This window comes from Octopus sinensis, linkage group LG5, assembly GCF_006345805.1.
Source record: "Octopus sinensis linkage group LG5, ASM634580v1, whole genome shotgun sequence".
NCBI classification, from domain to species: domain Eukaryota; kingdom Metazoa; phylum Mollusca; class Cephalopoda; order Octopoda; family Octopodidae; genus Octopus; species Octopus sinensis.
Window position 1 is genome coordinate 49,900,564 of NC_043001.1, and position 17,656 is coordinate 49,918,219.

At 35.8% G+C, this 17,656-nt stretch overlaps 1 protein-coding gene across 2 annotated transcripts in view; it reads right to left on the minus strand.

The window, feature by feature from the left end:
* LOC115211994 (tyrosine-protein phosphatase 99A) overlaps positions 1–17,656 on the minus strand; it is a 303,146-nt gene that overhangs the window by 118,741 nt on the left and 166,749 nt on the right. For both annotated transcript variants that reach the window (XM_029780777.2, XM_029780776.2), the window contains exon 3: positions 9,555–9,857. In XM_029780777.2, coding sequence (XP_029636637.1) covers positions 9,555–9,857 — 303 coding nt within the window. The remainder of the gene's footprint in view (positions 1–9,554; positions 9,858–17,656) is intronic.

Consider the following 17,656-nt stretch of genomic DNA (forward strand, 5'->3'; position numbering starts at 1 on the left):
GATGTTACCCGGTCCTTTAGCTTTGGCAATGCAGTAAGTGATTGGCCCATTAGCACCTCATTATCAATATGCCATTATTTTCAAAATACATGATGGAAACAAATTACACACATACGTATGTATGTATGTATACATACCATCATCATTTAAGGTCCACTTTTCCAAGCTTGCAAGGGTTGGAGTGAATTTACTGAGGGCAGATTTTCTATGGTTGGATGCCCTTCCTGTTGCCAGACCTCACTCGTTTCCAAGAAAGTTAAATTTTTTTCATGATCAGAATAATGGAAATGAATCACACTTTGAATTCAAAGCATGAAGCTGAAAGAAATGTTGCTAAGAATTTTATCTGGTGTGTTAGTGATTCGGCTACCTTGACTTAATAACAATAACAACAACAAGAACACTCAGCACAAACCTTTGCCAAGGCAACACCAAGGTTTTCTCAACGATTAGCTGGGTATGATTTTTAAAATGAGAATATCTGAAATAAACTTGACTGCTCTCAAAAACGAGAATACTAAAAATGAACTTGACCGCTCTCAAAAATTAAGTTAAAAAACCAGAAAAATAATCCAGAATCGTTGTCCAGTGCTAGATCACTCCCAAAATCTAATTAGTTTGTGCCAGTCATGAGACCAAACATCTCTGAAAGTTTCCTCTGAATCCATCCAGCAGTTCTTGAGATATCTTGTCCATGGACAAACAAACAAACAAACAAACAAACACTACTGAAAACAATACTGCCACCTTTGTTAAGGTGGAGGTAATAATAAACAATAACAGTACCAGGCAATGATTCTCATGGCTTTTGAATGCCCTGATGCAGTACCAGGAAGTGGCTCTCATGTCTTTTGATCTTAAACTGATTGGAAGTGTTATCATGTAGATTGCTTTGTTTTGGTACAAAAAGATGGGCTACAGCAAATATTCTCCTCAATACCACAGATTTGCTTGTCAGTTGCTTGACCTTAACTAATGGAGCATGTCCCTTAATGGCTGACAATATGTGCATCTATGATCACGAGCAGAAGCAGTGGGGGAGCATCATAGCAATGTGTTGAGAGAAATTCTTTGGGGGTTTGAATAATTCACCTCTGAAAACATGGGTGTTTTGTTCATCCTTAAACAAACCTTATTCAGAGACCTTTTGAGGAGGATGAGCTACTCAACCTGAAAAAAATTCTAACAGGGCCTCATCTGCAAGGTCATGCAGTGTTCTTCTTTATATGAGATCACTATATCGTGCACATGTGGTTGTAATGCATGTGCCTAGTGTACCCTTATCGGATGGGTAGTCATGATGGGTATATTGGGCTTCATTTATTTGTACCTGTGTCACTTGATGGCATGCACTGCTCTCAATAATAATAATAATAATAATAATAATAAACTGTTTCTAATATAGGCACAAGGCCTGAAATTTTAGGGGAGGCAGTTTAGTCAATACTGTTGATGCCTGGGACTTGACTAGTGCTTTACACTATCAACCCTGAGGCACGAAGGGTAAAGCTGACCTTGACAGTATTTGAACTCAGAATGTAAAGAGTCAGAAGAAATATTATAAAGTATTTTTCCAACTCTCTTAGTTATTCTGCCAAGAAGCAGAAGAAGGAGGAGGAACATAAGATCATTTCCAGCTTCTACTTCAGCTTGATTTTCAGTTTAGTTTTCTTCCTTTGAACAACCACTCCTATTTCACTCTCTCTTATATATATATATATATATATATATATATATATATATATACATATATATATATATATATATATGCGCGCACACACACACACACACACACCTAAACATATATAACTTGACTTAGTCTCAAAAATAAATGTAAATATTAATTAACTGCCAAGAAATGAAATGAAGCAGCAGACAGACAGATAGGTGAGGAAAAAAAAATTAAAATTAAAAGTAAAAAAAAAAAAATTGGAAACATACGTGTTAAGATGTCTGGAGATGTTGCTCTGCAGTTTAAATCAAAAATCTTAACAATTGTTTTAACAGAGCTAACAGAAAGTTGCAGCAACAAACAAATCAACAAAAAGTAAAACCACCATGGAAAAATTTTTATACTAGAACAAGACACAAAGTTTTAGGGAAGAAGTGTAATGAAATGAAAACAAACCAGTATATGACAGGTATGTGTTTTTACTGAACCTGGAAGATTAGAAAACCTTATGTTTAGAACTTCAGAATATAAAAAGGGTACAAAGGTGACAACTTATCAAGATCCATGATAAGTGGGAGGATCACCCAAACTGGTTCAAATCATTGTTATCATTATCACCACCAACATCATTACCATCATCATCATCCTCTACATCAGAGTTTCTTAAACTTTTTTCATTCATAACCCCATTTTTCATCATGAGATTTTTTTGTGACCCCAGGAAATAAAGTATACAAATAAATACATAAATCATTTATTTTTTTGATGAACAATATACACACATCATCATTTAACGTCCACTTTCCATGCTAGCATGGGTTGGACGATTTGACAGAGGACCTGGCGAACCAGATGGCTGCACCAGGCTACAATCTTGATCTGGCAGAGTCAATATTGGAGCCTGGTGCAGCCATCTGTTTCTCCAGTGCTCAGTCAAATCGTCCAACCCATGCTAGCATGGAAAGCGGACGTTACATCTACATTTTTCATTATTGAATGATATTTGGTTCTAATAAGGGTTAAAGCTGAAAATGTCGTTTCACATAGGTATGTGGTGCTAAATGACAAAAGAACATGTAATGCCATTTCAGAAATAGTGGGAAATTCACCTTTAGCTCCAATCCAGAATTCAGTCAAAGACTTGTTTGTAAAATCAAGTTTCAAGTTTGAATCACTTGATAGCTCAATGAACTCCTCTTGGGCTTTATACAGCAGATCATTAATATCATCAATGTCAATTGAAAATGGTTTCTGAATCCAAGATAACTTTTTGAAATTAAAATTTGATATGAAGTATTTGCAAAACTGTGTTTCTAGGGCATTTAAGTGGTATTTAATTTTTGCAATTATTTTTTTCAATTATAAAATCTTCAATAACCAGAAACACTTCGAGTGAATCACTTTTCACCCTATTATTCCAAATGTTTTATCATTCGAAGTAAATACATTGTTTTTCTATTTTTGAAGAGAAAAGTTGAGATCGCTTAGTTTCTCAAAAATATCTGACAAATGGCATAAATTTGAAAGTCATAAGTCATTTTGAAAAAGAGCAGCAAGACCAGATTTTTGTTCAGTTAAAAATATAATAATTTCGTCTTTTAACAGCAATAATCTGTATAAACTTCACCCTCTTGACAACCACTTTACTTTTGTGTGTAATAATAAGTTTTTGTATTCTGAGTTCATGTCTATACAGAGATTTAAAAATAAATGGCTGTTAAGGATACGGCTTTGAATAAAGTTTATAATTTTGATAACATCCTGAAGCATATCGTTTAATTCCAGTGTTAATTTTTTTTGCTGCAAGAGCCTCTCAATGGCTCATGCTATGTATAAAAGTTACATGATTACTACCAGCAGCCTTAAACCAATATTTTTACTCATCATCGCTTTTGCACCATCTGTGCATACTCCAATACAATTTTTCCATTCCAAACCTACAGTTTTAAAAAATCCATCAACTTTACTATATATGTCTTTCCCTCATGTATGTTCTTCCAAATGATGTCAAAATAACTATTCTTCATTGGCATTTTCTTTATAAATGTATCTGATGTGTACTAACAATTGTGCCATTTTTAAAATATCAGTTGTTTTGTCCAACTGAATAGCAAATTTTGTGTTTTCTTTAAGCATAGAAATAGATGGTTGTTGCTAATTTCAGTAATTCTATTGGCAACAGTGTTGTTCAATAAAGGAATTTTCCGAATTTCATCACCATATTTACTTCTGTGAAATATTTCTACCATCTTCATAGTAGCAGGTAATAAAAGTTCTTTCCCAATGGTGTATGGCTTTTTATTTTTTGCAATTGGATATGAAACTTCGTATGATACTAATAAATATTTTTCATTTATAGCCAAAAATTTCTCAAAATTTTGCTTTTCTATATTTGAAGATATAAACAGTCTTTCAAAATATATCTTTGCTTTATTGATGTTTGAATTCAAGATGCCTTTTTAATTTTGAGGGTTTCATACTCCCCACGGCCAAAACGTTATTGCAAATTAAACAAAGAGGTTGTTCCATACCATTGCTATTATTAAAAGTGAAGCCAAATTGGAGAACTGACTCATCATATTTTCTTTTTCCACATCTCAGATGCCTCTCTCTGATTACTAGGTTCTGCTTGAACAGACTTTGTAGCATTGCCATCTGCATCATTACTTTTGTTACTCAAGTTCAATCATTTATCCATGAGTAAAATATTTTTATTTTGAAATATAAATAAAATAACATTTCATAAAATAACTATGAAATTCTTTAAATAAATATCAACCTCAATTGAATAAAACAGTAAAATGTATTGTTATTTATATACTTATTAAGATGAACACAATCAACCAACTACACTGAAAATACACACGTTGTCACTGCACTAGTTGCAACAGCACTGCATTTGCATTTTATTACTGCAGCGCTTGCATGGCACATCACATTAAATATTGTGCATTTGTGAAATAACAAACTGAAGTTTGAATTTAATTTTTGTGACCTCAGTATTTCACTTCACAACCCCAAATGGTGTCGTGTCTCATAGTTTAAGCAATGCTGCTCTACATCATGATCATCATCTCAGCTTGACCAGAGGTAAACTGCAGTTATATGTACTGACTGATAAGTGATATTGTGTCTATCTCATCGTTGGCAATAGCAAGTGTATACCATGCATGCATGCATGGGCAAGTACATTCAACTAACTCCAGGCTGACCAAAGTGATGTGAGTGTATCTAATAGACAGAAACTAAAAGAAACTAGTTGAATGTGCAAATGTACGTGCATGCATGTGCATGTGTGTACCTGTGTCTAGACATCACATGATGCTTGTAAAGCAGCATCATTGTCATATAAGTGAGGTTGTTTGTTTCTCGTCTTCTGAGAAAAAAACATACTTAGCCATGGGAAAATATTACCCTGCTTAGAGACAGGTAAGGGTTAGCAATAGGAAGGGCATTTTGCTGTAGAAAATCTGTTTCAACAAATTCCACCTGACTCATGCAACCATGGGAAAGTGGATATTAAATGATGACAATGTATGCATGTATGATGTACAAATATGCTTTGTGATTGCAAGGCATTTAAATTGTGGATATCATCTTAAAATAAATGGCACACTGAACATTGTAGTCCCTGATAAACAAAGGGATAGCAACAATAGGTGATCGTAGGTTTGGCTCAATGAAGGTTGGGCTAGAGTTGAACAAGAACAAAAAACAACAACCTATACACAAAAAAACTGGGTTAAGGTTAGCATTGTTAACTAACAGAATAACTAACACATAGTGCAACGAGTTTTTCTAATACCAAGATATCTACAACAAGGTAGGTTTGTCCATTGGAGAGTTAAGTGAATCAAATGTTAGCAATCATCTACTGAAGTGGCAACTTCAGCATGATACACTATCAACAACTTGATCATAATATCAACACTTATTCACTCTTCCAGCTCTCTCTCTAATAATACTAATAAAACTACTATTTCCTTGCAATAGCATGTGTCTTTGACATGTATATACACATGCTGAGAGTGATCCATCTTGACTCTTTTGACTGAGCTCAAAGCTTCTCCCTTTGAGAGTTTTGCAGCAAAAATTCACCTAATCATGGCAGGTATGTCTGTGTGGTAAGAAGTTTGCTTCCCAACCATGCAGTTTCTGGTTCAGCCCCACTGCACAGTACCTTGAAGAAGGGACTTCTATTATAGCTGCAGGCTGAACAAAGTGTGCTTGTGTGTGTGTTTGTGTCTCCTTGTCTTGAGATTGCATGATTGTTGTAAATAAATGACATTAATTTCCAATGTCTTGCAAAGCACCTGACTGGCCATGGTGAAACATTACCTTGCTTGCAAACATGTAAGGTTTGGTGACAGGAAGAGTATCCAGCTGTAAAAAAATTTGCCTCATACTCCATCTGATCCATGCATTATGGGAAACGATGATGATGGTGCTGGTGGTACAGCCATTTTAAATGAAAGCTAAATGCTTGGCATTCACAGACAGGGTTTTACTAGCATAAAACAGGATTTCTATGATTGCAAACATTGCAGGCATGCTTAGTAATGTAAAAGGATATAGTACGATTAGTCACAACATTGACATGTAAAGTTTTTTTGGGTTTTTTTACTCCCACTAGATGTAAAACAAAAATTAAAAAAAAGGTGAGGAATATAACCTATACTTCACAGCTGAGTGATTTATGTTAAGGCAGAGTAATCAGTTGTTAAAAGATCACTTGGACCAATAATTCATGCCAAAATATTAGAAAATATTACAGATATTTTAGAACTGTCTAGCATATGGAAAAATGGATTTGAGAATGATAGAGAGAAAAAAAAAAGATTAAAGAAATAAAACAAAGAATATACATATATACATTAAAAAAATATGAAAAATGTTATTCTCTGGCAGACTAAACCAAAATTTTTTTTAAAAAGTGCAAAAACAATATTGAAATGTCTTTTCTAACTGATGTCTGTTAAACATTGAGTATTGCTAATCTAATTCGTGTTATAGAATTTATTGTTGTGGTTTGGGAATCTCTTTGGCAGGATGCAAAGATAATTGAAATATAATAGAACACACAAATACAATATTAATAATATTATTATTAATAATAATAATAATTCTTTTAATATGATTCTTTTTTGTTCATTTATTATCATCATTATTTTTACTATTGTTGTCATTATAATGTATCAAACTAGATCAGATCCCATACATTAAGTAGCATGTGTGGCAGTAAGGGTCATAGGGTAGCACGTTTGATGAGAGAAAACATTAATGTAGTTAAAAAGAAACACAAAGGAAGACCGATGATGCATACTGGGAATTGTTAACTAGAAAGAACAGACTGTTGAAGCAATGGGTAATGAATACTGGCCCTCTAGTTTGAGTTCAAGAACTACTAAATATTCTGTGATTTCCTGAGAGAGAGAGCCCATATATTCAGGCAGTAGTGAAGGGGCATGGGTGTGTAAAAGCCACTGGCATGGCAATGTCTGGATACAATCAACTTGATAGAATAGAACAAAGAAACAGTTGAGAAATATCAAAATCATGGTCTTGTGTGCTACTGTAATTCTGTTCTTGGCAATACCAATAGTAATAAAGTTTCTAGGAATGGTATCAAATAAGTTGGATAAATAATTAAATACAATAGAACAGAATATCTCAAAAAACTAATTTGTCTGGAACAGCTCACATATTTAAAGAATATTAGAGAGTGAGAGCTAAGCTACTGTTGATGCAAAAGGTACAAAGCTGAATGGAGTGAAAGCACCTATATTGGATAATGACCACTCGTGCTCATAGTAGTTAGCAAGATTTGGTTCAACCAGCAAAATTATAGTGTGTATCTTGGCCATTATTTAACATCTCTGATAATGACCTTCAAGACAAAGAAACATGTATGTATATACACATATGCAGACGTACACACACATGCATGTGTATGTTTGTGCTTCCATATGGTTTCACCCAGAAGATATTTTGTGCTCTAAGGCTATAGTAGAAGACACTTGACCACTGTACGGTGCAGTGGTATTGAACTGGAACCAGATGGTTGTGAATTGAACTTCTTAACCACATGGCTGAGTTGAGAAAAAAATACTTTTGTTTTCATTTTCTGACCTTTTCTTTAATATTGGGTCAGACATGTCATCCTGTTAAGTGAACAGAATGAGGAAAGGAAGTGTACATCAAACATAGCTCTACTGGCCAAATACAAGCTTTGATCAATCATTGTTTAATCATCAATTAATTAACTAATTAATTTATAGATTGTAAAATAAATCAATAAACATGTTTCAGCAGTCTGCTGGGAAATAATGAAACAGCAGTGAGAACATACTGAATGGGAAAAATTAACTACTAAAATTACAATTTTAAATAAAAGGGCAGAGTGCTACATCAGGAGCTCACATAGAGAAGATTATTTGATACTAGGTAATAATGGTTGATCAGATTAATACACTGGATAAATATTTTAGGGAAAATATATTAGTTGATTAAAATGTGGCACTTCTACTTTCATGGTGATGGTGGCAGTGGTGGAAATGGCACACAACAGTGTTTTAAATCTCCATAGTAAGAGAATACTGAAAGAAAGAATGCCATTCAAAATGCTTGTTATTTATATCTGCACTTTGCTTAAAAGCGGAGAAATGTATTCAGTCCTGGTTTTATTTGTCTAATAATATTCTTTCCTAATTTTGGCACAAGACCAGTAATTTTGAGTGGAGAGCAAAGTTTATTCAATTGAACCCAGTGCTTCACTGGTACTCAATTTATGAACCCTGAAAAGACAAAAGACAAAGAATACAAGGTCATTCTAAAGACCTATTACACTGCAATGTACTTTCTATTGGGTAGATCTAATACAGAGCGAACATACTTAACCTGGCAGAAGAAAAAAAACCTTACCAATAGATCAAACATAAATAGCAATATGTTAGCTAATGTTCACAGGAACATCATAGTGAAAAATAAGCTGTTAACTGACATGGATATCCAACAGATTCAAGTATATGTTCAGGCCAATGGTCATGTTCAGATGATGCAAAACATCCCTCCACTGCAGAAGTGAAACCTAGTACAAGAAATACTGAAACTGAGGTAGTCAAGGAAATAGCCACTGATATTATTGTAAATCAGCTTGATTATAGTGCAGGTGGATACACAGTCAGCTTTACTTGACAATCTGAAGACAATAATTCTATCAGAATGGATCGAAGGCCAAACACATAGAACTGATCGCAATGATCTCCCAACTCAAGACAAAATGTTAGAATAACAGGTAAGGTAAATATTGTTATAAAATCCATCTTGAATAAAATGAAGTAGGTGTTATTTCACTGAATAATCTAGTACTGCAATAAAATCAATGTATTAGATCTGATAGTGAAAAAGTTGACCACAGTGTAATTTGAACTCAGAATGTAATGACAGACAAAATGCCGCTAAGCATTTTGTTTGGTGCCCAAGCACTTCAGCTAGCTTGTCACCTTAATAATAATCCATTCTGCTATAGGTACAAGCCTTAAACTTTTGAGGAAAGGGCTAATTGACTACATCAACCCCAGTACTCAAGTGGTACTTATTTTATCAACCCTGAAAGGATGCTAGGCAAAGTCAACCTTGGCGGAATTCTGCAAAGCAATCCCAAGCCACCTCAACCAAGGATAGCTATTTTGAGGGGAGTAGGTAGTTGATTACATTGATCCTTGTATTTGACTGGTACTTATTTTACTGACCCCCAGAGAGATAGATGAAAGACAAAGCCCACAAAAGATGATGACAACAAAATGATGACACTGCTGTCTTCTGTCTTCTCTTTGATGACAATGACAGATGGTGAGAAAGACCAAAAGAAATACAGACTCACCTTGAATGACGACTTCACGGGTTACATTGCTGATGGAATCCCCATTGGTACTGACAAGCCTACAAGTGTAATTTCCAGTGTCATTCAAACTAAGGTCCGTCAGTGTAAGACTATAGTCTTCACCCACTGACACTCCCGCTTTATCGCCATTCACTGCACTGGGTTTTGGACTGAGGTCATGGCCGATGAGGAGCTGGTCATTTATGTACCACTTGACCGCTGCAACCTTTTCAGACGTTTCACTGCATGGTATCATAATCATACCATTTGCTTCCGCAAACAATGTATTGCTGTCTGTAGAATCTGGAAAAGTAAATGGAAATAGTAATGTATAAGTTAACAGGATTAAAACTGAATATAACACTGTACATTTTGATTACTATTTAGTATATAAAAGGTTTAAATGCTAATTATGCATTAATCATATTTAGTCTCGCAGCAAAATAATATTGGGGTTATAACTGATTATATAAAGTAAGTAGATGTCAATGGGAAGTATAAAGTTGTATGAGCTCAGTTCTTCACCAAAAAAAGAAAATAATAATTATTTTTTGTTTGTGCTAATATAAGTGTGTTTGTGTGTACATGTGTGCATGCGTGAATGTAAAGAAAACCTGTCACTTGTAAGTATGACTTAGTAGCAGGTGCTATGTTTTCACCAATTGTTTTAGATGCCTATGTAGTTGCAAGCAGATAAAAATATCCTCTCAGCCCTTGACTCATTGAAACATCTGGTATAAAGGAAGAGGTGGATGGTTTTCATTTTCGGCTGAGTTGACTGAACCAGTATAAAATGAAGTACTTTGCCCAGTTCAGGAGTCAACCCCACAACCACAAGACCATGCATCCAACATCCTAACCAATAGGCTAGCATTCTATTCTCTTTTGCACAGACCACTAACTACCTATGATGACTGCTATGATCTTCCCATGTTCCCCACACAACAGAGGCTGTCAGCATCTCTGACTCTCAAAGAACTGGAGATTGCATTCTGCCAGCTGACAACAAAGCACTTGGGCTGGTTTGCTGGTTCTACTCCATCTGAAATCTACAAACAAGGAAGAAGATCTATGGAAGTTCATTTCACAAATATAAGAATAACAATCTGTCTTGAGCAACTTTAACTCTTTAGCATTCAAATTACTCTGTCAAATATAATGCTTATTTATTCACATTGTTTTGAATTAATCCTGCATTACCTCACATATTTGAGATATTGATGATGTGATTATTAATTTTTTAGAATGGCATAGTAAGCTAGGTGTAAGATGCCAGAGAACATAAAACAGGTGGAATATTTTGAATGGATATGGCTGTTTTAAATACTAAAGGGTTACAGATGTCAACTATCAACATCATCATCATTTTATGTCAGCTTTCCATGCTGGGATGAGTAGGATGGGTGTTCAGATTTGAATCAGTTCTTATTTGAAGTTACTCCTCCATTTCATTTTTGGTTTGGATTTTAAAGTTGGATGCTCTTCCTATCACTACTGCAAGAAAGGTTGTCATACCTTTGGCAAGTCTCATTCATTCAGCAATTACTTCACAGAGTGTACTGAGTTCGTTTTATTTTCGCACCAGCACTAAAGAGATTATCTCTTAACTTGTAAAACAAACATATCCTTACTACTCTATGATGTATTTGTTCACTCAAAACACTATGACTGAGAAGGTGAGTAGAAAAGAGGGTGATGACTAATGAACCATAATGGGTGGGTGGAAGGATTAAGAGTATGCTGGTAGAAACAATGATTGGTGTAAAAGAATGGCAAATGGGGAGAAAAACTGACAAATAGTAATAGAGGTGGACAATAGTAAGAGTGAGTGATGGCTGTCAATAGCAAGTGGCTGAAGGAAGACAGACTGATGACTAGGGTGCATCAGATACATATAAAGAGTGGTAGGAAGAGTGATGGGTAGGAAAATTGAAAATGAGCAGGTTTAACAATACTATCCCGTGGTACTCAGGTGGTATGGTAACTGCCTAGATGAGAGATGAGATTAGATGATTAGACAGGTTGAATACCATCCTTAATTACACAAGCACCATTGCAAATAAAAAGAAGAGATGGTGAGTGACATAACTGATAGAGATAAAAAGGGTATCAGAGCTGGGGAAGACAACTGTAGATTTAAAAAGGGATATATTGGGAAATAGGTCCAAAAAGTGTATACGTGTGTGTGTGTGTGTGTGTGTGTGTATATATATAAACCTATATATATATATATATATATAGGTTTCAAATTTTGGCACAAGCAGCAATTTCAGAGGAGGGGGAAAGTCGATTACATCATATTTTATTGATCCCAAAAAGATGGAAGGCTAAGTTAATTAATTAACCTCATTGGAATTTGAGCTCAGAACACAAAGAAAGACAAAATGCTGCTCAGCGTTTTGCCCAGTATGCTAGCAATTCTGCCAGCTAACCACCTTATGTGTCTGTGTATATATGTACATGTACATTTTTTTAATACAGATCAGTGCTCTGCTACCGGTGTTCCACAAGATGATGCTAGGTGTGCTGCAGTGTAACCTGAAAATAATTTTTTTCCCCTGTACTTCTAGTTACATTTTTTGATCAGATGTGCTGCCGAATTTTGAAAACAATATAAGTGTACCACAAGTTGAAAAAGGTTGCAGAGCACTGACATAGATCAATGTAGAACAGAAATTTTATAACATAGAACCCAGGGTAGTCTCAGATGGGTTGGCATCAAAAGAGCTAAACTGAAAACATAATCGAACATAACTAAACCATCATCATTGTTTTAACCCTTTAGTATTCAGATTGTGTTATCAAATGTAATGCCTTTTTAATCACACTGTTTTTAATTAACCATGAATTTTCTTGTAGTTTTGAGATTTTGATGATGTGGTTGTTATTTTCAGATTGACATTATAAGATAGGTGCTACATGCTGGATCTGACTGGTTTGAACACAAAAGCAGGGGGAAATATTTGGGCCAGATATGACCGGTTTAAATGCTAAAGGGTTAAAGTCTATTATTCCATGCTTGCATGGGTCTGATAGATTTGAGAAGATTCTCTATGGCCAGATGCCTTTTCTGTTGCCAAGTAAACAAAACAGCTTTGTTGTTAATATAGCTAAATGTCACAAAATATTTAGTTGAGCACTGTCTCAGTTCTGCTACTCTAGTGTCAATAATTAAATTATCAGAAATATTAAATTTCTAAATATCTCAGAGAGATATGTGCGGTGGTGGAGCGATTGAGTGGTTGTATACTGTCAACTTAACATGACAGTCCCGTAAGGGAATTACACCACCGCTGTTTAGCTCTAGGAAGCATCGACACTTCCTGTCGGCCTTGACACATTTCCTGTGTCCTTATATATTTACGAAGGGGAGACAAACACCCCCAACAAGCAAATTTAAGGGTAGGAAACAAGTGAAATAACCTCACAACAGTAGGCAGAGGAATGGCTGTGTGGTTAAGAAGGTGGCTTCAAACCTACATGGTTTGGAATTCAATACCATTACGAGGCAAGTTGGATACATGTCTTTTACTGCTGTCTCATGCTGACCAACGCCTTGTAAGTGAAATTTGATACAGAGAAATTGTATGGAAGCATGTCATGTGCATGTCTGTATCCATGTGTCTTCACACATTGACAGAGTTTTGCAAGTAGTGACAATATTTAACTCTCCCAGGAATGAAACGTTCAGCTGTGATTTGACTTACAATTTTTTTTTTTTAAAAAGGGACGGGGGTAAACTTAATTGGAAAATAAAAGTTAGCATCAGGAAGGGTATCCAGCCATAGAATAGAAACTCAAAACATCTCAACCAACCCATGCCAATGGGAAAGCTAATGTAAAAATATATTGGTAATGATTGTAATTATTATTATTATTAGTGTAAATTCACATCTTTAAACTAGATATAGTCATTTAAATTTACTATTGTACTTAACTGGTGCTTATTATACTGACCCTGGAAGGATGAAGATGAACTGCTTGGTGGAATCTGAACTCAGAATGCAAAGAGGTGTGTCTAAAAAACATCATAACATATTTCGCCCCCAACACTATCAATTCTTCCAACCACCCATTCACTCACCCACTAATGATGAAGATCAATCATATTGGCAATCAATTTCAGTAGAAAACTGATTCTAAAATTATTGATACTTACCTCGAACACAAATGTACCCAGTACACGTATGCACACACACACACTTACACATGCACAATTAATTAATCAAATTAATTAACTCAGTATTAAAATATGTGACCACATTCCTAACAAACCTCTCAAATCACGGGGTTACTTAGTGTGAAGGGGATGAGGCGTGAGAGAAAGCATGTGAGTGGTGTTAGCAAGATAAGAGAGTGTTGTGACTGGAGTGGGAGTGAGAGGTGGTGTGAACTGGTTGACACGAGCGATTGGCTGATTGATTTCTCAATGGTTTCAGTAGTTACACAACAATCAAGAGTAGGCTATAAGTCTAATTTAAGCACCACTGAGGGGTGGAGGAAGAGGAGGAAAAAGTAGAGTGGTGGTGGCAGCAGTAGTAGATAATAAGACAACTCAAAGTATTTCTAACAATACCACTATCAACACCATCACTACACCATTATTACTACTACTAAGTACTGCTGCTGCGTCTACTACTACTACTACCATTACAAGAGACATGGCAGTCAGGATCACTCCCACTACCACAACAGCAATAATTACAACTACTACTACTACTACTAGTCCCACCATCATAATCCTTTCTACTATAGGCACAAGGCCTGGAATTTGGTGGGGGGGGGAACTAGTCAATTTCATTGACACCAGTACTGGAACTTATTTTATTGACCCCTGAAAGGTTGAAAGGCAAAATCGGCCCTGGTAGTATTTGAACTCAGAAGAATATGCCACTAAGTGATTTTTCTGGCATGGTAATGATCCTGCCACCTCACTGCCTTCACAATAATAATAATCCTAGCTAACATCATTACCACTAATACTACTACCAATACTAATTACGATCATCAAGCAACCATTCTAACATCAACATTGCAACCCATGAATCATCTACTCATATACTCTCTCACCATATCCACATATATAAACAAATATCCATTAACATATACAAACATGTATATGTTTACGGATATTTGTATGTATGTTTGTATGCACACAATTGTGTGTGTGTGTGTGTTTACACATGCCTACCTCATCAACTTGTGTACTTAGTTCACACAAATCCTCATTTCTCTCAACAAACCCACTTCATCCCTTAATCTATTAACCTAATACGCAAAGCATTTAATTAATCATTAATTGTAGAGAGAATAGGTGACCGCATTTTTAACAAACAGCTCAATTATTTCCTCCATTGATAAAAATTTCCTAGTCGCATCTAGTTTTTTTTTTTTTTCTCTCTTTCTTTTTCTTTCTCTGCAGCCTGAAAGAATGCTCAAAGCCAGAGATTCTGAGTGACTACAGAATGGATCATCAGCTCTGCACAAATAAATAAACTCTACTATACTCTTTACTCTTTTACTTGTTTCAGTCATTTGACTGCGGCCATGCTGGAGCACCACCTTTAGTCGAGCAAATCGACCCCGGGGCTTATTCTTTGTAAGCCCAGTACTTATTCTATCGGTCTCTTTTGCCGAACCGCTAAGTGACGGGGACGTAAACACACCAGCATGAGTTGTCAAGCAATGCTAGAGGGACAAACATAGACACACAAACATATACACACACACATACATATATATATATACATATATACGACAGGCTTCTTTCAGTTTCCGTCTACCAAATCCACTCACAAGGCTTTGGTCGGTCCAAGGCTATAGCAGAAGACACTTGCCCAAGATGCCACGCAGTGGGACTGAACCTGGAACTATGAGGTTGGTTAGCAAGCTATTTACCACACAGCCACTCCTGCGCCTATATATACTATTCTGCCTAAAAAATGGATCTACATCTTCAATATCCCTACATGTCTCACATTTATTTTCTTTCCTCCACTTCACTCTCTATTTTGTATCCTATCTAAATTAACTATTACTTAACCATCCTCTCACACCGTCTCCGATGAAGGGATATAATTAATAAATATCCTGGAAACAGCTGTAAGACCTTCTATCTATAAATGTTCTAATATCTACACAGCCATGGCTTTTTTTTTTCTCATTATACAAAAATTTCTTATAAACTCTGCTACATATATGTACTGTATACTCTTTCTCCTATTTGGGCAACAAAATCATCAGCATCATTTAATGCCCACCTTTCCATACTTGAATGGGAATTCTTTGAGGTGGATTTTCTACAGCCAGATGCCTTTCTTGTTGCTAACTCTCACTTGTCAGTTTTGGCATTGTTCCTAAAGCTGAATGCTCTTCCTAAAGCCAACCACTTTGCATCATGTACTGGATGCTTTTCTTATGCAATTAGCACAAATGAGGTTGCTGAATAACTTGCATGACAAAAAGAAAGAAAAAGAACAAAAAGAAAAACCTACTACATTACGGGGGGGGGGGAGTGCGAGAGGGTGATGGCTTTATGTCAAGTGTGGAGAGGTTAAAGTATCACACACACACACAATAGAACAAATGAGTGAACATGGATTCAGCAAGCTGCAGAGCAAGCAAATCATTTAGTAACTGCTTGCTTGCTTCATGCTCTTGCTTGATAGGGATGAGATCATCCCAGATTAGTGGTCCCAGAGATGTCATCATGTGTAGAGAGCCAATCAGGTCTACCAGTGCTCTCCAGCAACTGGCTGTCCCATGCTAGCCCTTCTGCATCCTCCAATGTGAGTGACGTTGGGCCTCTGGAGATCTTCTCCATTCATGTCCAGTCATCTGGTGCAAGGCCTGCCATGAGACGTCTTCCAGCCCACAGCAGTGGCATCAATGAAGCTGTTTAAAAACTGGCACAAGGTAATATGGACTCTTTATTTTAGCAGGCATTTTGTGCCAATCTATACATATAAAGCTGAAGTTGTGTGTGTGCGTGTGTGTGTGTGTGTGTATGGCAGGTTTGGCAGCCTTCAACTAACACTATCTCCTCCGAGACCCTGCAGCGCAAGTTGACCAAAATTGAGAGTATGATAGAAACAGGCTTGCTCTTCATTCCGTAGAAGAAAAAGTTCAAATCAGACCCATGTTAAGACTAAAATTATTTACATTAAAAAGGTGCTTTTTTTCTATGAAAATTCCTATTTTTTAAGATTTTTTGACTGCTGTTTCGCCATTTTTCGGTGTATTTCAACCAGAAAAATGTTCACTTAAAGAGAATAACAAGCTACATAATGCAAAATCTTTACTTTTCAAAAAAGATTGAAACTATGTCGAAACTTTGTTAACGCGACATCAAAGTCTGCCGTTTTAAGCGCAACTAAAAAACAAACCCCAGCATGATAAAATGCACCTGGTCCATGTTGTGAAAAGATTGGTGATTTGGAAGAGTGTCTTGCTGTAAAAACCATGCTAAAAATGACATATACAACAACAAAGTTAGTTAATCATGTATGCTAAATGATGAAGGACTGTAAATTAGTAAGAGGCCTTTGCGACTCATGATGGGGAAAACACAAAAGTGATGATGATGAAACTAAAATATGAATCAGAATTAGAATAGAATGTCTCAGAACAATACTACTCTATTAGAAACAGTAAGAATGTTTTGACATCACTGGATACTAGGCAGCTCTCACTCAACCCAAATACTGATTTTAAAGCAGATGGGTGTGTGGCGTTGATTTTGTTTAGGTCATTAATAGTGTAAGAGAAGTGAACTGGTTGTAATCTGGGAATTAAATGTTGCTCACTGAGACTGTACTGTGATTAGAAGACACAAGACCAAACCCACTTTAATCATTTATAGTGTCTGAAAATTTTTATCATTTTATCTTATTGAAATTACCCACTCCCCTTGATTGTTACTTTTAGATATTTAAAACCTGTTGATGGAAATTTGTCTAATTGCTTGGATGATCTCAGTTGGCTGAAGTTTTCCATCACTCAATGTGAAATCTGCACAATGATAGGCAAGTCTCTCGTTCCGTAATACCTATTCCCCAGTAATAATTTCTTCTCACCTAAATACTAAATAGCTTTTTTCTTTC